The following is a 22,485-nucleotide window of genomic DNA, read 5'->3' as shown; positions in this document are numbered from 1 at the left end:
GATCCAGGCAGGTTTTTCCACTAATTCCTTCCCTACCCTTTCATAAAACTTCTTTGAAATCCCACCAACCCCTATCCATCTCCGTTAGTCCCCCCACAACCACCACACTCACGTGGAACGAATCCCCCGGTCAAACCCCTTGCTCTAATTTCCCTCATCGAGGACATTGTGTTTTTACCCTCATTATCACCTCCCCATTATTCCTCCTCACCCAACAAGCTATTTTTTTGCACGAGCTGAGCGATTGTAAGGGTCCCTAATCGTGCCCCTCCATCTCTGGGAGCCAGCTGGTAAATGGCGGCGCTGTGTGTGGGCAGACGGTGCGCCTGGCAAACACTAGGTTGTGCTACCTGGGCAGGCGGCGGCCCCTCATCTCTATCCTTCACACCACCACCAAGGACAGCAGCTAGGCACCCGCTCCTCAGATCTCGCGTTCTGGAGCAGCAGGCGATGCACTCTCCAGAGCAGTGCGGGCACTGCCAATGCCCCTCAGCCAATTTCCCGCTCCCCAGGAAACAGGGAGTCAGTCTGATCTGCCACCCTATCAACAGGCCCCCAGCCAGCCCCCCACATTCCCCCAACACTGACGTAATGCCCCTCGTTCTAAAGTCCATACAGTACAGGACAAAGAACGGGCCGCTCTCTGCGCCTGAAAAACTGCTCTCACTAAATGCCCTGGCGCCTGAACACATTCAAAATGAGTAGTCATGTTCTGATGACATCCTGAACGGTGAATACATATGGCATGGTTCTTACAGGCGGATCCTGCAGGGCAAAAGTAGTACAGAGATGTTGCTCAAGGATGTTAGGCAGAGGAGGAAGAGTTTTTTTTTTTCTTCCTTGGGAAGAAACATCACTGTGTCCTCCGTTAGCCTGCAGTGAAAGCTAATCACAACTTGCTTGTTTTCCTCCTGATCGTTGACCACCTCAGCCTTCAGTTTTGACAGGTGTCCAATAAAAAAAAAGTGAAGTCAGTATCAACCTCGAAAAAAAGAAAACAACCAGATGCTGTTGGTCCACATTGCAAAGGTGGCGTGGCTGCACTTTGAAGGGTCTCATTCTGGTTGCCAAAAGCGTTACTCACCAGCTGGTTCTGCTCAGGAATGTCAGGCCTGGTATCTGCCCTGCACTGGCCCTTTTTAAAGTTGTTATCAGTAAGAGTAAACAGTCAGGGGCCTGCGTTAAATTACTGTCATGCTCTGTGTAGGGCACAGGCAAGCCCCCACAGAGGAGTTTACGGGGTCTTGGAGTCCTGCTTTTGGCCTGAGGCTTGGAGCAGTCTTGGCTTCCCTGCGAGTGCATTCACAAACAGTGCGCAAATGCACATCCTGCACACACATCCTGCCTTGGTAAAGCTCCACAAGGACTTTTTTCATGTTCCTACAAATAATATTCTCTACTGCTTGGCAACAGCAGTACATTATTGATATTGCTAAATGTGTTGTTTTTTTTTTTGTTTGTTTTGTTTTGTTTTTCCTGTGTCTGTTTCCTACAAAACAAATCAATTCATATTCCTGTGTACATCGTCAGCAGTAAAAAGTAATTAAGCTATCAAATTTAATTGTCCATTTCCATTCCCACAGCTTTGCAGTTATTTTAAGCTTGTTTATATTCAGTACAATAACATTAAATAATTAGAAGCACAGGGTTATTGAATTCCATACCTAAATGTACTAATTACTTATTAATCTACTAAATCTACCTAATTTACTGCCTTTGTCTGCGTTTTTGTATGGAATATTTAGTGCATTGAGTAGATGTGCTCACAATGTACCATAAGTAATATATGTTTTGTGTGTTTGACAACATTCTTTGTTGTTTATACTGACGATAATTCATGGGCTTCTCTTGTGGATGTTGAATGTCCCTTTCCTGTCTCAGCTACAATACTGTAAAAATCAATACCTATTACCCATACCCACATACCAAGGACAAAAGTGAATCCTGAATCCTGAAATAAAGTTAAAGGCTACTCCATTGTCCATATCACAGATGAAGCTATTTAGAAGTCTATTGTACCATTTACTGATGGGAGTTTCTTCATTTCTTGGCTGACCAAAAAGCAGTGCCATCTATTCATTACCTACAATCCACTACTCTTGCTTCTGCCAGTGTCTGTCTGCTCGACCTGAGCAATGGGAACCTCGGCAGTGAGTGATTCTGTGTGGCTGGTGGACAAGGTGGAAAACCTTGGGTGATGTCAGATGAGAAACGCAGAGGAGCGAATCAGAGTCAGCGCGTGGGTCATTTGGAGGTGAGGCTGCCTGCTTTCTTGGGTTCAGGAAAAGTTCAGCCGCATAGCATTAGGCAAATTAGCGAGACAGAGACTGGGGAGAGAAAAAAGAGTTGTGAACGATGAGTGCACGGCTTGGGAAAGGGGGCGAAGGAGCTGGAAGGGGGAGTCCGGATGGGGGTTGAGGATAGACACGAGATGGGGGGGATATAGTCTTGTGCAAGTTGAACAGCTGAGTTGTATTCTCGCAAACTCTCTGAAGAAGCAATTCGAGGATACGCGTTTTGCAGAAGGTCACAGTTTAGACGCCACTCTCCCTTTTGCAGAAAGGCATTACCGTTATGTAGTGAAACCGATCGGCCGTGCTTGTGGTTTCAGAATTGTCCTTCCTACAGCTCTGTGTTTGGGTGACGTAGTGAAAGGGTTAAACATGGGAGGAGTTCAGAGAGAAAAAAAGGGAGCGAGCGAGAGGGAGGGGGCGGTAGGTGGGGCTTACGCACAGCTGCTGACCCTCGTCACAATCTGCGGAGCATGATCGCGACATAGTTTGTATGGGAGCGCAGAACGATATCCACGTAACATAAACACCGGGAATGGGTCCTCAAGTAATATGAACTGGGGATTTTAAAACAACGGCGTAAAAATCACCGCAGTCGACAGATTGAACCGTCGCAGAATTCCATGCATGTTTTAGAATGAAACAAGAAGTAGGCTAGCCTGCCGTACGCTCTATAAAAGTGGATTGCACTACAGGAAAGACGCTGCAAGGCACACCGGACAGTCTGTATCATTCCCGAGAACCGAGCTGGAGCCGTGTTTACAGGATTGAGCACTCCTTGGAAAACATTTGGTAAATGTGAAAGGATGACCTGTTATTGAAATTGACGGAGAAACTGATTTCGAGTATTTTTGTGCTTTGGTTCATATTGAATTTGAACGGTCTCTGTTTTGCTTTTTATACAAGGCCAACAGACTCACTGAACACCGTGGGGAATTTATCTTTCTTATTTTGATCTTGCAAAAGTTCGTGCTGTGGAAATATTCAAGAATATTAACCGGCGCGTGACACGGGGAGGAACATGTCGAAGAACGCAGTTGTAACACACATTTTATTCTAACGTGGTGTTAATGAATTTCTTAGAATTTACAGTTAGTTTCGGACAGCGTGTGGGGATCTACTCAGCGATCTGATTCACAAGCCCATCTCAAACCACTGCATTTGTCCACTGGCGAGATCCACGGCTTTACTTCTTTTTTGTGTTGCTTGTTTTGTCGTCACCCCTCAACCTGCTGAGTTCTGTGGATATCATCGTGTCATACCTCCACGTAAAAATGGTAGCTACTTAACTGGAAACATCAAGGGTACTTCTTCTATTTGAACATATTTATTCTGTCGCGACCCAAACACTTTAAACGTTTTTCGTCTCTCGTTGAGGAATATTTTTTCGATTTCATTTTTTGTACGACGCATAATGTATGAAAGTGTGGATGTGGTGGGACTGAATCCCAGTCCTAATCCATTTTTAATGATGGATTACTATAACCAGAACAGAGGATGTTTGATCCAGGAGAAGGGACTCGTGTCCGGAGCGCCCCATCCCTACAGCTCCTCCATCAGAAACCAGCACTGGAACGGCTCAAATCACTGTAGGTGGCACGTTCACTGGCTTGTTAACTTTGTTTCGCCCTTTTAACCGCCTGGCATTCTCCTCTTCTTAAGTTTACCGCTGTATTTCTGAACGTAAATTCTGCTATAAAATTTTGAAGGGCTGTGAACGCGCGTTTTATCGCGTGTGATTTATAAACTAAACGATCGCATGTTAATTCAGCAGATTTTACAAATGCATTAATCAGTCTTCAGTTTGTAACCATATTAATCTTAATATAAAATCGCTGTAATTATATTGTCTCTTATATAGTTTTTTTTTTGACATCTTTCACGATAATCTTTCAACACTGTCCCGCCGTTTACTAGGGGAAGGGAAGTGTAGTTAGGCTTCGTGTGTATGCTGTAGCTAGGTTTATATGAGTGACATTTTTGTACTCAGTGCTTTCAGTGTTTTGTGTTTGGGAAAGATGAGCCTGTCTGGATTATTATTCTCTGCATTAACTGTAATTTAGTGTAAATTTAGCAAGCTCAGTAGTTCTGCAGTTTATAAATATTCTATTAACTGAAACATTTTGCCCATTGACCATTCCAAGCTTTGTTGCAAACATTACCTGTTGTATTAATCCCCCTTTACATCGTACATCGTTGTTGCCTAAAGGCATTTGTAAGAGATGACTGTGCATACAAATGGCCTATATATTTCGGGAATATCGTTTTACTCATTTAATTGGCTACAGGGAGTAACGGGTGAACAGATGCTGTTTGAATTATTCGTTTTATGCAGTTCTAAAACCCGGGCACATTTAACATTGATTTATTTTACGTATGAAAATAACAGACGAAACTATACAGATATTGCCAACAAGCAACCCAGTCGCATACCGTTACATCCATGTCGCTACCTAAGCAATTTGATAGTCAAGATTGTACGTTCACTTTAAAGTTTCATTGTCACTGTCTTCTCACCACCCTCTAACAATCCTGTCAATTTCTGCGAAAAAGTAGACAAAATTTGTTAAGAAATAAACATTCTGCATTTCTTCGGTAGCCAAAAAACAGCAATGGGATTAATGAAAATTTAGTGATTGCTCTGTGTTTTAACAATACTTAGTGTCTTTGTTGTAAAATATAGGCTATGGATATAGGTGTTGGTGCTTATTTTTCCTAAAGTGAAGTTTATTATGTATGCGATTGTTTTCTATCCCAGGTAAGATTAGTATAAAGAACAATGTGGTATTCGCAGGCCGGTGTTATCAGTGTCATAAACGTCACGGCATCCAGAGACGGTTGTAGTTGGCAAATTTAGGTTTCGGTCCACCGCGTATTTTCAACCTGCGGTGAAAACACCACATGTTCAACCTAAAATACATATGTAAATTAAACCATGCACGCTAGCCTGTTGGTGAAATGGCAGCACCGCGGACATTTTTATTCAAAACTTGCAATAAAACCGTAAGCGGGCGATCGGGCTGAGTTCAACGGTATAGGGCATGTAAAACTTTAGAAGCTTTTTCTTTTCTTTTTTTGTTTACGTTTATTATTCTTTTTGGGCTTGGTGTCCATGAGGTAATTTCGGTACCTCCAACTGAGAACTTATGACAGCTCAACATGCTTTTGTTCATAGCAGCTATCGTGTGAAGTAATTCCTGTTACTGGTATCCCGGCGGAAGAAAGATATCTTGACGCTTCATGTGCCACTTAAGGTGAAGAAATTATTTTCCTTGATCGTCTTCCTTCGTCACTTACAACGATTTCGTTTCGCTTCACAGCTGAGATGTTAATATTTCTGTTTAGGTGCTTCAAGATGGACAGTGTAAAAGTAGAGAAATAACAGTATGGAGACTAGGCTTTAAAAGGTTTTAGAATAAGCTTTTAAACACCATTCAATTGCTTGAAATGAAATCTGATACAGAAAATTGAATTTACCGTGGTACAGCTAATGGTGCGAGCTCAGGTATTGAGGTCCTGCAGAACAGTCAGTAGCTGTCCGATATAAAAATAAAATCAGTGAGAAAAAGCGAGTAATTTTAATAAGTTCCGAATATAGGATTACAGCGAGAAACATCACCCCTGGATACAAGCTGAAAGATGATCCATGCAGGGTTCTACACTCTACCTTGGTAACAACCATATCCATCGTTACCTTTGAATACACTGGAACATTGTACAAAATGCAATATTTAAACTTATGCATTGTGTGCAAGTGCCTGTTTATTTCTGCCTCGTGAAGGTCAACTTGTTTAAATCTGACGAATTTTTTGGGTCCTCCTATAGGAAATCAGTTGACTGATATTGCGTTATCTCTCCTTATTATGTTGTTTGTGCACGGATTATGCACCGTTACGGTATATGATAAGATTTTTTTGCAACGCTGTGTGCAAAGGTGGAAAGAAATTTCAGACGCCGACAGACATTTCTTCTTACTGAACATCAAAATAATACAAGTGATGTTATTTCCACAGTAGCAGTACACACTTGGACATAATCCTGAAATGTAGCCTAATGCTCAGAAATAAAATTTCAAAGCATGTTATTTAAAGACACATGATGAAGTCCCCCCCCCCCCCTTTTTTTTTGTGAAATGAGAAATTATCAAATTTGGCAACTCTGTTCATTTAAAATATGGTACTAACAACTCAAGTCTCTTATTCAGCATGGAAAATAATTTGAAGTTTTCTCCTCCTGGCCTGTGGGATTGAACTGGTGCTAATTCCATTCATAATAGCTGTTTTTCACTAACCAAGAAGATAACTGGGTAAAAATCGGTGAGGGAGGTAGTCAACTGACAAGCGACTTCATTGGACATGACCTAGCCTTCAGTTTCATGAGTTTGTGGCGTGCATGGAAGCAGAATCTCTTGAGAATGTTTGGACATGCCAACATTTTCAAGCCTGTGTAAGCTTGTTTGACAAATGATTTGTTCTCCAGCTCAAAACGGCTTTCTTATGAGAGATCCGTCATCTCAAAACAAATGGCTGCACCATTTATGTCCCAGCCAGAGGGCGAACAGAACAGTAAACACAGCATTGAGCTGAATGCATCTGTAGCAAAAGCCAGCAAGCTGAGGCTAAATTAAGAAGAACAAAAGGGAAGCAAGATTTGATGGCAAAGATTTGATGATGAAATGAAATACATTTTTGTCACAGTCCTGTTGGTTATGCGTTGCCTTTAGAAAGTAACCCATGCTGACATTGCGGTTGGAATCTGGGCTTTTGTCATTTTGTTTAAATCGGCTCTTGGACATTGAGTGTGACTGCCTCTCACTTGCAGCGTTTGTTACATATACTGTACAACTTCATTACAGGAACATGACGACAGGAAGCAGGATTTATTCAAGAGGTAGATAAGCCAGAGAGCATCTTGTCTCTGTCCTCTTTAATTTACCGGGTTCAAAAGTTTTATTTGAATCTGAGAACGGGTCCTGTTTTTTTTTTCTTCTGTCTTTCTTTCTTTCTTTTTTTAAAGATGCCCTTCTTACTCCCCCATTGTGTCTCAGAACAATAAATGGCAAACAGCAGGCTAGCACCGCTTGCCAAGTTCTATTCATCAAAGCAGGAATCACAAACAAAGTTTGCCCCGGTCTGAGGATTTGAGAGTAAAATGCTCTCCTCATTGCATTTGCAGAATGGCCCATCATCCATTTCCTGACTAAATAACCTGTGGCAGTCAGAATACACAAAGAGCAATGCATGGCCATTCAGTGTGGCTATAAAGTATAATTGAAGTGCCATTGGCTTCATTCTTCCACTGAGCAATCTGCAGCGCACTCCAGTCAGATAGCACACCTGTTTGTGCTGGAGCCTGTTTGCTTTTCTCATAAGTAGATGGAGTGGAACTGACAAGGATCTCTCCCACTAAATGTAAGCATTCTCTTCACCAGTGCTCCCTCTGACTGAAAAAAATGAACATACAAATTAAGACCTATTCTGTAAGCTGGCACAATGTCAAAGAAACTTCCTGAGGAAAACATCACATCAAAGAATTTGAGAAATTTGTAAAAGCAAAATCCTGTTTTCAAAACCTTATTGCTTGCAGGGAGTTCACACACTGTTCATGAGCATGCATATTTCTTTAATTCTGAGCGTCCCTGGGCCTTGAAAATGAGGTTAAATTAGGTAATGCCGTAGTAAAGTGTGGAGAGGCCTGCCCTCGATTTCACTTAGTCACAGACAGAATCCACAAGTGATCGATAGCTATGCATGTCATAGAAAGTCATGGCTGTTTGCTGGTTGTACCTGCCTTTGGGCATTGAAAATGAAAATGATTGTGTATGGAGAATAACATCAGCCTCTCCACTGTGAGTCATTGACACCCCAGCAGGACTGTAAGTTCAAGGGGCGGGGAGAGCAGACGCTGAGCCGGGATGCTGCAGTGAGGCAATCAGGTGTGCTTCGAGTTCATTGTTATCAACTGGATTACTCCAGTATCCACTTAAAAGCAGCCTCGCATGTCGAGCTAGGGAATCATTTTCTCCATTTTTTGCCTTTTGAAGCCATAAATGACAGCATTCCAGGTGTTCCTTGGCAGCCTGTGCTCCTGGGACTTTGCCTACAGCTCTGTGCAGCGTCTGCAGGGAGCAGACGAAGCGTGTCCCAAGCGCTGGGACGTGGAAACGCTCTCAGTCCCGCAGGACTGTCTTTCATCGGGATGCTCAGGTGGACGCGTCCCCCGGGTGGCGAGAGTTGTCCATTCCTGCCGTTCGGCTTAAGTGCTTCTGTGACTTTTTAGAACAAAATGCCACTGCACATGGGGTTTGGCGCGGCATTTGTCAAACAGCATTGGGAAAGTGCTTTGTCAGGTCGACTGAACATCCGACGTGTTCAGTCTAGAACGCCACGTGGACCGAAAACGCACCTTCGATCTGTCGCCCACCTTGAGCCGTTGAAGACAGAAACAGAAAAAAGGGCCTCAGTGGATGCACAGCCTTCATGTGCAAAGTTACTGAGACGTTTGCATGCACTTATATCTTATCAGATGTTTTGTGGAGGTTGGATTTGCGCAGTAAGACCCTTGTCGTTTTCAGCGTGACCTTTACAACGACAGCGACCCAAGCGCGTCCCATGGTCAGCATAGAATCCAAACAGACGTGCCTTCAGACGGAATACGCTTGTTATTGATCCACCCCCCCAAAAAGTGTTGCACTCGTTTCCTAGGGCAATTGGGGATTGATGCGTGAAGGAATGCGCATGGCCTTTTTTCACATGACTGTCACACACATTGCAGTGTGACGCATCGCCGCATCCAGTGTGCAGCGGCCTGGAGTCGTAGCCTGCTTTGTGTTTTTCTTTTCTTTTCTTTTCTATTTTTTTTTTTTTCGCACCAACTTGTAGGACTTGCTCAGACTCTACCACTTAGACCATGTCTGTCTCCCAGAAGCACTGCCAAGTGGCCTAGTGCCTCTAATCGTCCAATATTGGAGGGTTTGTTACTGGGAGCCTAATCTGACTCATGTGGTATTTAAGTGCGGAAGTCCTTTCTGAAAAACAGATGGTATTTTATTGTTTCCCATGCAATGAGCAATTCTTGTGGAAGTGATTGTAGTGAGGCGGGGGGGGGGGGGGGGGGGGTTGGTGGAGGTGGGAGGGGGAGAAAGGGCAAAGAAAGCTCCAGTTAAGTGTAAACTTGTGTGGTTTTCTGAGTGGAAGTCTGAACCTCAGACAGCGCGGCGAGACCATTGGTAACGGCATGCGCTGTTTTACACTACATGGAAACTGTGGCTGCACTGTTTGGATTGGGCAAACGCTGAACGCGGGCAGCGCCAGCTCTGTGAATCAACAACGGATATTGCTTGCACTCTTAAATTTAGAAGGTGCCCGGCAGCCCGCACAGGAACTCCAAAAGCGCAGAAATGCAGTGGAAGGCAGCAGCGCACTTTTAGCTAATGTAACACTAGCCTGGCGAGGGGTCCAACGCGGTGGCGCACCACACAGGGGTGCAAAGGGCGTTTCGGCGCAGACAGCCGGCAGAGGACAAAGATCGAGTCTGGTGGGAAGTGTGGGACGCTTGGAATGTTGGACTGGAATCCAGTGCTCTTGTGGTCTCGTCCTTCTCCCTGGCCAAAGCGAGAAGTTGACTTGAAATCATTAGTCATGTAAATAGCGATACTTACGCCTCAGTGTACTGTAACTAAAACAACAAAAACACTTCAGAATCGCTGGAACAGTCTCTTCCACCCTGTTAGATGCATCATAAACAGCTGTGTTGAAAGTGCCTCGATTCCTAAGTGGGAGCTTTGCTGAACTCGCTGAACCACTGCAAACAATTCTTCATCTGTGCCTCACTCCCGTCTGATTTTTATTTATTTATTTTTTCCCCTCGCCTCTTGTGGTCCAGGAAGAATCTGAGTCTGGGTCTCACTCCACCCGTTGAAGGTGCTGAGAACCGCGCATAGCAGGCAGATAACAGAAAGCGTGGGGAAGGTGTTTTGAGGTGGACGCACATTTTGAGGTGGCGTGGCGGACCGGCCTGGCCAGGGTGGTGATTTAGTGCGCCTCGGCGGCTGGAATCTGTGAGCGCCTCAGCGTCCGCAGAACTCGCCCGGCTTTCACCTTCAGGGGAACATGAATAACCGCTTTGTCATCAAGGTATGTTTATAATGGCCAGGGTGAGGAGAGTTCACCGCCCGTACCTGGGAAAGACCGGAGGGAGCATTTCGCAACCCCTCTGCGGCTCTCTTGAAACGGCAGCCCGCCGCGTCAAGCCTCATGTGCCGTGTAATAAAAAAAAAACACGAGAGAACTTTATTTAGACTCCGCAGAACAGGCTGATCCCAAGCCAGAGGTTACGTGAGTTCACCCCGCCGTGTTCCCTTCTGCGTTTCCAAAAACAAACAAAAGCACCATGGTGGATCGTCACCAGGAGTCTTGATAAACATCGCTGTTTTTGCTGTCTCTTTTTTTTTTCTTAAGCTTGTTTTTTGGCTTCGAATGTTCCTTTGTTGAACGTTGCAAAATCCTTTAAGGTCACAACCGTGAAGGCAAGCCAGGTCGTGTGATTGACGGGTCCAGCAGGGGGAGGGGGGAGCGGCCATTTTAAATCCCGTCAACCAACAGGCCAGGGCTGTTTGTTTTCTTTATTTATCCCACCCGAGCACTGCCCTGTGGGTCACAGCTTGTTTGTTTGAGAATTAGCGGAGGGCATTGGACGGAATACAGTACCAGAATTTGGTTTGACTCATAAATCCCTAAACAAGAGTCAATTTACTTTGCAAAGCCCTCTTTGATGAACAAAGCAGAGCTGGGAGAAAGGACTCGACCGGTGTCATTGATTCATTGTTCACTAAAGAGGACGGGGGAATCGCAGACAGCCTGACAATAAGGGTTTAATCTCAGTATCAATAATTACATACTCACGCACGCACTGAAGGTGGGAATTGAAACTGCGGAGGTGAGGGGGCTCCCGCTCTAAAATATTCATAGTTTCTTCATTTAAATCAATCCTGGTATTGGAGCCAGCCAAGCAGCAACTGTCAGAAATGGAGTGTAATCACTTCTTTGCTCATCTCCGGAGATGGGTTTTTTCTCAGTGTTTTTTTGATTCACTGAGAAGAGCATTATTGGGAGTCTCATGTTCTCAGAATCTCTTAGGCCCGCATCCTGGTTCCTGTCTGAATCATTTGGGGATTATGCATGTGTTTATCAAGGCAAACTGAACACAGGACCTTAACGACTCCCTGCTTCCATTGTGCTGGCGTGCCCTCCCTGCACAGTTAGTCTCCTTCCTGGTCTGGTTTTGTAGGTTTTGTGGGATCTAAGTTGAATGAATGGTTTTGTTCTCCTCATATTTACTTTATCTTTCCCTTGCTTGTTCTTCTGCCTGCCTGGGGTCTCATCAGTACCAGCTGTTGGAGTTCTGTCTGTTCTGTCCAGGGGATCTGAAGGGCACAGTGTCCATGCAGACTTAAAGGTGTGTCAGACCTGAAATTAAAGCGACCCAAGAGAACACGTTTTCGGTCCGAAATTAAATGCGATCCGCACAATGGCCAAATCATGGCAGTGTGTTCCTTTCATTTCCATGCCTCATTTCATGGCTGTCTGTTGTGAGCACTTATGGCCTTGGAGCCACTTGTACTTGTCACAGGAGCTGGGGGTGCATTTTCCCAGCATGATCAAGGTGAAATATTAAGTTCTAATCAAAAGCAACAAGAGCAGATATCTTGCCCAGACGAGTACCATTTTCTGCTCTAGTCTATACTGGACAGGTTCTCACTGCTAAATCTGCCAAATCCAAAATTAATTCATGAACACTTCAGTTGGGGATAGAACTTTGCCTGTGAAAGTTATTTCAGTCCTTTTTATGCCTTTCAGTTATGTCACAACCAAAATTAAAGTGCAATAGAACCTATGCACACTGCCCTACTTCAAGAATGTTCTCCTCCAGATGTTCCAAGAAATTTCTGCTGACATAGTAGAATTGTAAGTCATGTGATTGGCCATGGCGACTGACCAACCTAAAGGCACAGAGCAAGTAGGTGTGTTTATTTCCATTCCATATTTCCGTTTTTGAAGTGCATGAGGTCCCAAAGGTTTTGGAATGCTCCTCCTTGGAGGCTTTGCCTACCCAGGTGAGCAAGTTAGAACAGCCTCTAGAGCTCTGTACTACCCCCTCGTGACTCACACACATTCACACACGTGCTCACATGCCTCCGCTCGATAGTTTTTGCGTGAGCGTACGCCCCTCGTGTGTTAAATAAAGATGCAAGCCAGCCTGCATCTCCCAACCTCTGAATCCGTGATCAAAACTCCAAAAGCGACGGGGCGCATCGCCGCCTCTTCCCCGTCTAAGCGTCGCTCCCACACTCAACAGAGAGTGCCTGTCACTGAGCCGTCATCCGCCAGGTGCCCAAAATGCACAGGTACTGTCCTGTATTTAAGAAGCAGACCTTGTTTGTTTGTGAAGACCCGTCACACACTTAGCCCCAAGGGGGTGGCACTGCAGAACCAACATCACATCAGTAAGACACGTCTGATGTCACCTGTGGTGCTCTCTGGCATCCCTTCAGTGTCCCTCAGCTCTGCCTGGTGTTCACACAGGCAAGACAAGGCCACGAGATGCGTGGCCACATCAGAAAGAGGCAGGGTGTTAATGGCCAGGCATTCACAGAGGAGCAGCGTAAAAGTCTGGGAGGAGAGCGACACTCAAAAGGGGGAAGGGGGGGGGTGGTTAATGGCACATGGGGTGTGTGTCATAAAATGGCAAAGAAAAAAGGGCTTAAAAAGAAAAGGAGAAAGGTAATAAAAACGGCAATAAACCACAGAGGCCAGCAGAGGGTGGGGGGGGGGGGTTGTTTATGGAGGAGGCGCCCAGCGTGGCGGTAACGTTCTGCAGACATCACTGAGTGGGAGGGGAGCAGAGGCCCTCTCCCTCCCATGGGGAAAGTCAGGATGAGCCCAGGACAGACCAGAGAGACCAGACCTGCAATGCTCAGTCAGTGTTCACTGCTCCTCAGCTCTTCTCTGCCAATTACTTTATTACATATCTAAGCCCTGTAAAATGCTGCTGATTAAGGTGTCAGCCAGATCAAGAAATAAAGGGTAATAAGAGTGGGCCTGCAGCCAAGGGGAGCCGGTGACGTTGTTTGGCACCGTAAAATGTTCTCCTACAAGCACATGTAATGCACTTATTATTTTAGTTTCAAAGCAAAGGGATTCTGGTTGGCGTGATGCTGGTTTACACTGCCTTTGTTGGGCTGAGGGAGGATGTTGTTCATGCATGCATGTAACCACGGGCGTAGATTACTGCTCATCACCTGACTTTGGCAGTGCCGAGCCTGTGCAGATTAATATGAGTGAAGGTCCTGGCAGTCCTGGGCTGAAGCAGGGCCTGTAGAAGGAGGGGAAGGAAAGTGTGGGACTGGCAGGCTGACGAGTCAGCGACGTGGTGCTCGTGCACACCGGCACGCAGACACACACCCACAACAAATGGCAGCGGACCGCTCTCTGCTCAGCCTCTGTCTGGCTGCTTGCGCTGCGCTGTGTGTGCGTTTGTATGTGCGCGCTTGTGTGAAAGCATGTTTTGTACGTCCAGGGCAGGCTGCCCAGGAATTTGCAGCAGGAGCCCCTGCAGTTAGTGGGTGAGCCCAGATCACTATCTTCAGGAAGCAATGCGATCTGCAGCTCTGCCTCAGAGGAGGGGGCTCCACTTGCCCCCATTCCCATGCACCACAGAGAGATCAGCCCTGGCCCAAACAATACACAGAGATCAGCTCCTGTCCTCACCTCCTCTGCCTCCCAGGAAATCACACTTCCACCAGAGGGGAGGAGAGCGAAACGTAGATTACAAGCAGTGATTAGTCACACTTTCCTCTGTTCACTTATTGTGAAGTCCTTCCTTTGAAGGTGCACTCGTGTCTGATGTGTCAAATATGAAAATTGCCATTAAGCATAATTTTGTGTAAAGCGGTCCCAGCGTGCCGATTAAACAGAGTGCTGTTGTAGCAGAGTATTCTCTTGGGAGAGAAGGTTGAGATGTCGACTTTCTAAAGCAGAAATTGTGGCGGGTGGGGGTGGTGGATGTTGCAGACGCGACAGGTTTCATTACCAGGGATTGTGTGTTTGTAAAGAGATTTTCCACCATCGCTTCACACTCCTTTTTTAAGCACAGAGCAGGTGCCCAATGAAGAGCATGCGAATTAGGGCAGAGGTTAAAGCGCACTAAAAATATTGTAAACAAATCCAGCCTCGATGACTCCTCTGTGTTCTCAGTATGTGCGTTAACCCTTGCCCCACCTAAGCCACCCCATTCCCTTTTAAGACCATCAAACGCGTGCTGTGTTTGTCCTCCGCTTTGCTTTCGTGCCTGATTCCAGTCACAGCTCCATCCTCGAGCAGAGCTTGGGTCGAGTGCTTGGGTTTGAGTGGGGGGTCGAGAAGGTGGGGTGCTGCAAGGGTCCCCTTGCTGCAAGCCCTGTCGCGTATCGAGCGTGCTTCATAATGATGCCAACCTTATCAGGACGTCACACCTTTGCATGGTTACGTGGCCCAGAATGTGCCCTGGCGAAGGCCGTATTCACACTTAATGCACGCATTGTCTCAAAGACGAGCAGGGATCCACACAGCCCCAAAACACGCAGGTATGATAGAGACGAAAGGCTGATGTCGCTTTAATAGGAGCTGATGGAAAAACTTTTCTGCTCGCCCTCCCCTCCTGAATCTTCTGAAAGAACCAGCTCATGCATTGTCCAGCAGCTGGAGCTGAATCTAGGTCAGTCTCTGTCAGCGTAAGAGCAGGGGACCCCTCAGCCGTGACTGTACTGTTTTCTCATTATTGAAGCCTCAGGGTATAGTACCTTTGTCATTCAGTGCTTTTTATGCTCCCTCCCCCCCATCCTTTACGAAGGGCTGATGTGGTGCCTTCAATCGGTGTAATTAAATCGGTCCTCGGTTTGGCTCGAGCGGTCCCAGGGACCGTTGCGGGTTTCGCAGTATGCTTTTGTCTCAGGAGTAGGTTTGCGAGATCATTAGTATTTGGTCTGGGGAGAGCAGAAAGGATCGAGTCCGCACATACTGTTCCATGTTTATTTTTTCATCATCTTAATTTTCCTTCAACTTTTTTTTCACTCCCTGCCCAATAACCAATAAAAAATTCATTTTAATTGGAAATGTGGTCTTACTCGGTTTGGCAGCGCACAGCTACTGGCAGAAGTGGCTGTATTCTCCAGCTGTGTTTGGCTGAGGGATGCAAATATACCCATCTTGGCCACTGTCCGAGGGCCTGCTTCTAATAACACAGCCGGCCAACTTGTGCCTGAATAAAATCCATGATGCAGTGAGGCAGAGAATCTGTGCAGCGTTTCAGAGAGATCTTCACTTTTACTCAGTAATATTGTCCTAAAATTTACCGCATGAAAAATGGATGATCTCACAAGAAAGCATAAAAAACAGACCCCTTAATACTCCAACTGTACCTTTATATCAGGTTGTAAAGTGTTGCAATGTGGGAACATGGCATCATGTAACACATTACATCACCCTAATGGAAAAGAGAACATTTAAATGTACCTCAGAACGATCTCATGGTTGGAGAGGATCGACAAGCCCCTGTTTGTTTCCAGCAGCAATTGGAGGGGGGGGGGGGGGGGGGGGGGGGTGCGTAACCCTCCCCCAGGCTGTAGTCTCATAGTGTGTCGAGCCCGTCCCGTCTCAGATTTATCTCATTTCTCATATCCCCTTCACCACGAAATTGAAGAATACGGTATGTGGGGTAATACTATCCCAGCTGTCTCGCTCCTCGCTGCATTGGCGCCCTCCCCCCACGTCTGGCCGCCGTCTTCGGGAGCAGATCTCGGCCTGCCCGCCTCTGTCTCCCGCGGCGGTCTGTTCCCCTGGCCCGCGCCGCTGTCAGGCATTACAGTCGCACCTCGCTCCCAGGGTCCATTAGCCTGCATTCGGAGATGTGCAGGCGTGAATAAAGAAGCCCATTGTTGCCCACAAAGGGGGGGAGAGTGTCTCTCTGCACTTACGAGGAGCATGACGGCGTGCGAGGGCAGGGGTGTTGAGTTACGCAGCGGCTGCTCCCCGGCTTCGCGCGTCGTGGGGATGTTTGACTTCTGAAGTGAGAAATGCCCCCTGGCGGCGCAGCGCCGGACGAGGGGAGGTCAGAGGTGCTGACTGAGGTGAGGGGAGGTGGAGCTGACTTTTTTCCCCTGTTGTTTGGACCAGCTGAACGGGACTTCAGCAAACGTAGGCCTCAAGGGCCTGCGTGGTTCTGGCTTTTAATTCGGTTCCTGTTCGTTGTCTAGGTTTTTTTCACTACCCGTAGCCAAATGTAATTACTCAGCTTGATGTCTCTATCTAGATAAGAAGCACCTGTAAGAATTAGATTATTTTCCCCATTCAAAGGGTTCTGTAGAACTAGAACCACTCCCATCCTTATGGGCAATTCAGGCGTGAACAACCTCAGTCACTATTGTACTGTGATGCTCGCAATTATGTAGCTCATAGCTGCTACAGGGAAGTGTTTCACATAAGGTGGAAAAAAGGCATTTATCTATTTCACTTACTATGACATCACTATTAGTGATTTATCACCACCCACAGATGTTGCTGAACAGTATTTAATAAATTGCAATAGTGTTGTAATGAAGTTATGTGTCCCAGCTGCAAAGAGACTAAAATGAGTTTGTATGTGTGAGTCAGACAGTAGGACGAAAGCACAGCCAGGGTTTGTGCAGGGGATCTGCAGGGAGCTGTTGCGCCCATGCCTAACCCCCCCCCAATCACACAAACCCCTCAGCTGCACTCTGTTCTGAAGGCTGATGAGGATCAGGCCCCAGTGCTGAGAAGGCCCCCACCACCACCACCTCCGGGCGGCAGTGAAAAGGCCCAGAGTTGTCTTTCACAAGTGGTGCAAAAGGGAGATTAAGACCTTAAGGAGAGAGTGGAGTGTCCTGAAAGCCCATTGAGGCCATTGTTAGAAGTGCTCCATGGGGAGAGGAGCAGTTAAGATGTCGCCGTGTCTGAGCGGCTGCAGCAACAGGAGAGCTGGAGGATTTCCTCCTGCAGGGCCCCTCGAGTCAAAGTCCTCTCGCCAGACCCACCCCTCCAGCCACCAGGCTAAGGACTGTCACTGCCACAGACATGCTGTGAAGTGCACCAAGGCTGTCTCTCTAGGAAATGCTCATGGGCTCATCCTGTTCTTATTTAGGGTTTCTGCTGAGGCTTGACGCTATTTTTGAAGTTTCTCCAGAACAATTTAGTAATCACTAAATGAGCCCCAGGGAAAGTGGCTGATGGCCTTTACAGTGCTGAGAAGACTGTCCAACCAAACAACTCCCTTTTTTTAAACAGAAGGGTGTTGTTCGTTTCAAGTGTTTGTGCAGTTCTATGTCATTTTCAAGGAAAAAAATAGCATACTGGTGTGCTGCCATTTTAAAAGAAAAGGGTTGGATATTAGGGAGGAATGGGTCTACCCTGAAGAATGAGAGTGTCTGTTACTGAGTTGTAAAAGCTCTTTGATGTCCTGTGACAGTTGTTTTTAATCAGTGAGATATGCATTTTGAGATTCCCCGGCCTGTAGGGGGTAGTTGCTACAGTATAAAGGAATATTTTTTGATGTAACCTGATGAAAGTGAATTAAATTTTATGGCAGCCTGAAGAGAGTCAGAGGAGGATGCGTTTTACAGTCCAGTGTGGTTGAGCGGTCACGGTATTTCAGACTCAATAAATACCCTTTCATTGCTGCGTTTTGGATTTGGGCTGTATGCCGACTGGCTGGCCAAGATAGTCTTTGTCAAGGGGTTTCCCTTGTCTAAGTGCAAACCAGGCCTAAAGGTGTTAGGTTTTTGAGATCACATGCACATATCTGAATATTTCATATAAATGCAGAGAGAATTTTACACCATGAGCAATGATCCAATAAGAGAATATTTAGGCGTACTTAGCCGTGCTGTGTTTTAACCATGGCTTCAAAGGTATTACAAATATTGCCTCAGCCACACCTTCACTCATGCCTTCAATGTGTCCCTTGTTGCACAGGAGGTCATATCAACAGCATCTACTCTGGTATTCGCAGACAAATGGAAAATAATGAACCATGGTTGTAACCTACTAGAACCAAAATAGCACTGTGCTTGTTTTAATTATTCCACAGCAATAGTGGATGGGTGCCAGCATATAAGGAATGTGTAGGTGGCATTGGAATGGGTGGGGGGCGTGTCCTTGCCCCAGCCCTCCCCATCCCTCCACAGCCCTCTAGGGTTCTCTACCCAAAGGTGCAATTTGCATAATGACAGTCACATTAAAAGGTGAAACCTGTTTGAACTCGGTCAACCCGCGGTGCGCCTCTGTGAGTCTCGCGCCTGCGGCCGTGCCGTGTCCTGGGCATGACTCATGCGACAGCACCCGCTGGAGTCAGCGTAACGTTGCGCGGCGCTCGCAGGCGGCGCTGTCACCATCCCAGCGGCAACTCTGTCGGAGACGGAGCCCTGACAGAGGTGACATTTCGGAGCGCTCCTCTCCCCAGAGAGATTAAAGTTTTTAATACTATTCTTGGCCTGCGCCTTTTGCCTTTTTATTCTTCTTTTTAACAAATCACAGGAGAGAGCTGGGGCTTAGTTGGATGAGTCATACCGTGAGCGCTCTGCTTGACTGAGGAAGACTTGGCCCAGTTCCAGCACAGCGAACGGGCTGGTTGGCAAATTAAGAGTCTGGTACGCAATGACCTATATCCTCGTCCTATTTAGCATGTTCATGTGTTTGTCCTCATCCGTTTCTCCCACAGTCGCTCCTCCCAGCATATGGAGGCGAGGCCCCGCCCGAGTAGCCTAACGATCATCATCACTGTTTGTTTTCCACCTCTGCCCTTGAGTCCTATGGTTCTTAATCTCCTCCCTGTTCTGCTAAGCCACTGAATCCTCTCCCTGGAGGGTGGCAGCGTCTGCAGGTTTTTATTCCAACAAAGTACTTAAACACCTGATCCAACTAACTAATGATCTTGATTGAACACGTTGCACCTCCCTCTCCGGCTCTGAGGGTGCGAGCGGTTTAGAGGGAACCTGCACATGATCCCCTGTGCTCCGATGGTGGAGTTGATGCGCACCGCGGTTAAAGAAGCCATTCAAGTGGCAGCCCGAAAAGTCTGCATCTGGCCGCTCATGTAGCGCATCTTCCGCGCGGCTGCCAGAACGCTGGTCTGCACCAAGCGCTCCTTCTCCCACGTCAATTATGAATCAGCTGTCAGTCCCAGCATGGCGCTTCACCTCGAGCAGCAAGCTGAGTTCGCAGTGCACGCCGGTCGTCACAGACATGCGCCTGTGAGCTGAAAGGCAACAGGTCATGCGGTCCTAGCTGGTGCAGCTGACGTCATCAGTGACTCGTTGAGGGGACGCTGTGAGAGACTGAAGGCTGCGTTCGTGGGCCAATCAGTGGAACATGACGCGGGAGCGTGCGCCTCAAGGGAGGCTGAATTCACAATGAGAAGGTGCATGGGAACATTGGTCAGCTGACGTATCGCAGCGGTGCTGGTATCTCCCTTAATGCCCGCTGGGACCCGTTCAGCTTGATCCCCCCTCTCCTGAAACAAGACTAATAGGCTGTTTCCTTGACCTGGCCTAGTTGACGCTGTTTGATCTCATTGTCAGGGTCTTGAGAGGCACGGCTTCTTCATTAAGCATGGCGGAGGCAGAGCGTGCTTCTGAGGCAGAGAGGCTTAATAACGGTATTAGGATCTGTTTTCCCTAAAGACCGCCGCCTACACTTGAGGGTACGGCGCTTCTTTTCTTTAATGCTCTGCCCTATTTCTCTCCAACTTCTCCCTCCCCCCCCCTCCTTTCCCACTTCCTCTTCTTCGCCTCCCTCCAACTCGATCTCCCGTCTCCTGTACAGAGCCGGGCCGCTCGTGTTTATTAATTCATGCTGCGACGGAGCCGTCTCTGTGCTTTCCGTGCTCCCCGAGTCATCTGCCCCTGCATTTTGTTTCTGTTTGCCCCATGTCACGGTGACAGGGAGAAGGGGGTCTCTGGACTGCTGGCTCTCCCTGTAGTGTCCCCACGATGGGTCTGGCTCCTCTGAATAATGCAGGACACTGGACTGAATTATAGATGCGCCACTTAGCTTAATGGAGCAAGTTAACACAGAGGGGCAGGTTTTACCTTGCCCCACCCAGCGTACCACCCAAGCAGGGGTCAAGTGCTGAAGGGCTGGGTCAGGGCAGGTTGGCCAACAGGTTAAGAGGGCTCTAGAGGTCTAGGACATCCAAGCCTGTTACCTGAAGCCTCCTCCTGCCCACAGCCAGGTCAGGTGTCTACAGGCAAGGGGTTCCCTATAGAGAGTTCTGAAACCCTGTGGATGTTTGATCCAGATTGATTTCAGAGGAAGTCCCAGACGGAATGGACTTCATGGAAGTCCAGAGAGAGATCTCTCAAGTGTGTGTGTGTGCGTATGTGTGACCGTGTGCGTGTGTGGGGTGGAGGGGAGGGTGGGGATCGGGGGAAGGGTCACGTGATTCCCTCAGGGCTGCATGGTAAGCAGAGGGATCCGTGCAGGAAATGAGTGTCTGCAGAGGGAGGCGCGGTTGTCTACTCCAGATTTAGAGCATGCCATATTAAAGATGATACACACAACACGGCCAGGCATTGAAGATGTCCTCTCTTAACAGGGAATTCTGGGAACATCCATTGGTAATCCTCTGGCAGTGTTTCCCACCCCCATTTCCCTTTGAACCTTTCAATGAAGATGGAATGTTTTGGCTGGAAATTGGGGGAGGAGGGGGGGGGGTCCATTTTTTCCACATTAGAACCCAGCATAAGAAGCCAAGCCAAAGACAAATGAGTGTGGCAGATGCACTGACCTCCCCTCATTGTGCTGCTAAGGAGCCCCCTGATAAAACCCCGCAGACGGCAAATGCAAACGCGTGCCATCCATCATCATTACAAAAAAACTGAAAATGATGGGCCCTAAGCAGGTGCCGGCGCTGGCCTGCACTTTCAGATGGGGCTAAATTGAATACATCTGCCTTCCACTGTCACACTCCCCAATCCGCACCTCATAATTAAAACATGCACCGTTAGTCGAAGTGCCAGCAGTTTTCGATCGCATGGCGGTGCGGCGGAAGGCCCGGTGCGCCTGTCCGTTCCCTCCCCCGGGCTCGCCAGTCAGGCCGTGCCGGGCAGAGACGGGCCCAGGGACGGGGGCCCAAGCCGGTGCACGCGTCCCACGCTGAAGGTGGGGTTGGAGCGCATTTCTGGGGGATGGGGGCGCTCAGTGCAGCGCTCCAGCAGATCTGGGTCAAATGATCTGCCGGGGGGGAGAGCTTCCACCACGGAGCAACTGGCAGGTCAGACACCGGGGGCAAGGGCGAGCCGTGAGGGGGAGCCAGGCCATAGAACACCAACCACTCTGTCTGCAGAACCAACCTCGGGCTCTATTCCAGGGATATCCTCAGTACAGAGCAAACACTCACAGTTATGCATGTATGACTTTCTCATTTAAATCAGAGTGGGTACAGGAAGTGTTTCACCACCCTGGTTATTGTTTCCTTTTGGAATTTAAGAACCCCCCTGAGCTCGACGTCGAGGGTGTGCAAACCCAGGAGCTGTTTGTGCAGTCTGCTTTTTATAGTTGTGACTTCCCCCCCAAATGGATTTAAAACCAAGACTTGTGGTGAAAAGACAGATAGTGCTACTCAAGTCCCTGTGAATTATTGAGGACCTCCCCTGGTTTCCACAACCCGCTGAGTTGACAACGTTTGGCAGAAGGCTAAAATAAGAAGGCATCCTCGATTTGCAGGAATCCATATTTCCAAACAATAACTGCAAATTAAAAAAAAAAAAAGTTGGCATCGTTCTGAAATGCAGTGCAAGTACAGCAGGGTTTGTGTTTGCACAATGCCACGTGTGTCTGCCAGTGAAAGTGGGGTCTGGCTCCCCCTTGCAGCCCGTATCCTTGCATACTCCACAGTCTGGCTATTCCAAATATGTCAGCTGTCTCTCGGGGGGAGCAAGGGGTCGTATTAACCCCACGCTGCCCGCGCTTCTGGCCGAGTCTCTGCCCGAAGGCCCAGTTGGGTTTGTCTCTCCTCCGGCTTCCCCCTCCTTAACACCTGTTTCGTGTGTGAGAATGTCCCCGTTGCTCACTTAAAAGGGCAGCCCAGAGCAACCAGACAAAAGAGCTGAGCCGGAACCCGCCATTCAGATCAGCCATTAGAT

The 22,485-nt window shown here is 47.5% G+C and overlaps 1 protein-coding gene across 3 annotated transcripts in view; it reads left to right on the top strand.

The window, feature by feature from the left end:
* Nucleotides 1-2,768: 2,768 nt before the first annotated feature.
* Nucleotides 2,769-22,485, top strand: part of LOC118777903 (retinoic acid receptor alpha-A) — a 45,758-nt gene continuing 26,041 nt past the window's right edge. For all 3 annotated transcript variants that reach the window (XM_036529160.1, XM_036529151.1, XM_036529168.1), the window contains exon 1: nucleotides 2,769-3,880. In XM_036529160.1, coding sequence (XP_036385053.1) covers nucleotides 3,706-3,880 — 175 coding nt within the window. In that variant the 5' untranslated portion in view covers nucleotides 2,769-3,705. The remainder of the gene's footprint in view (nucleotides 3,881-22,485) is intronic.

Source organism: Megalops cyprinoides, chromosome 1 (assembly GCF_013368585.1).
Source record: "Megalops cyprinoides isolate fMegCyp1 chromosome 1, fMegCyp1.pri, whole genome shotgun sequence".
NCBI lineage: Eukaryota > Metazoa > Chordata > Actinopteri > Elopiformes > Megalopidae > Megalops > Megalops cyprinoides.
Note: the sequence above shows the minus strand (reverse complement) of the source record. Positions and strands in the feature narration are given on the sequence as shown.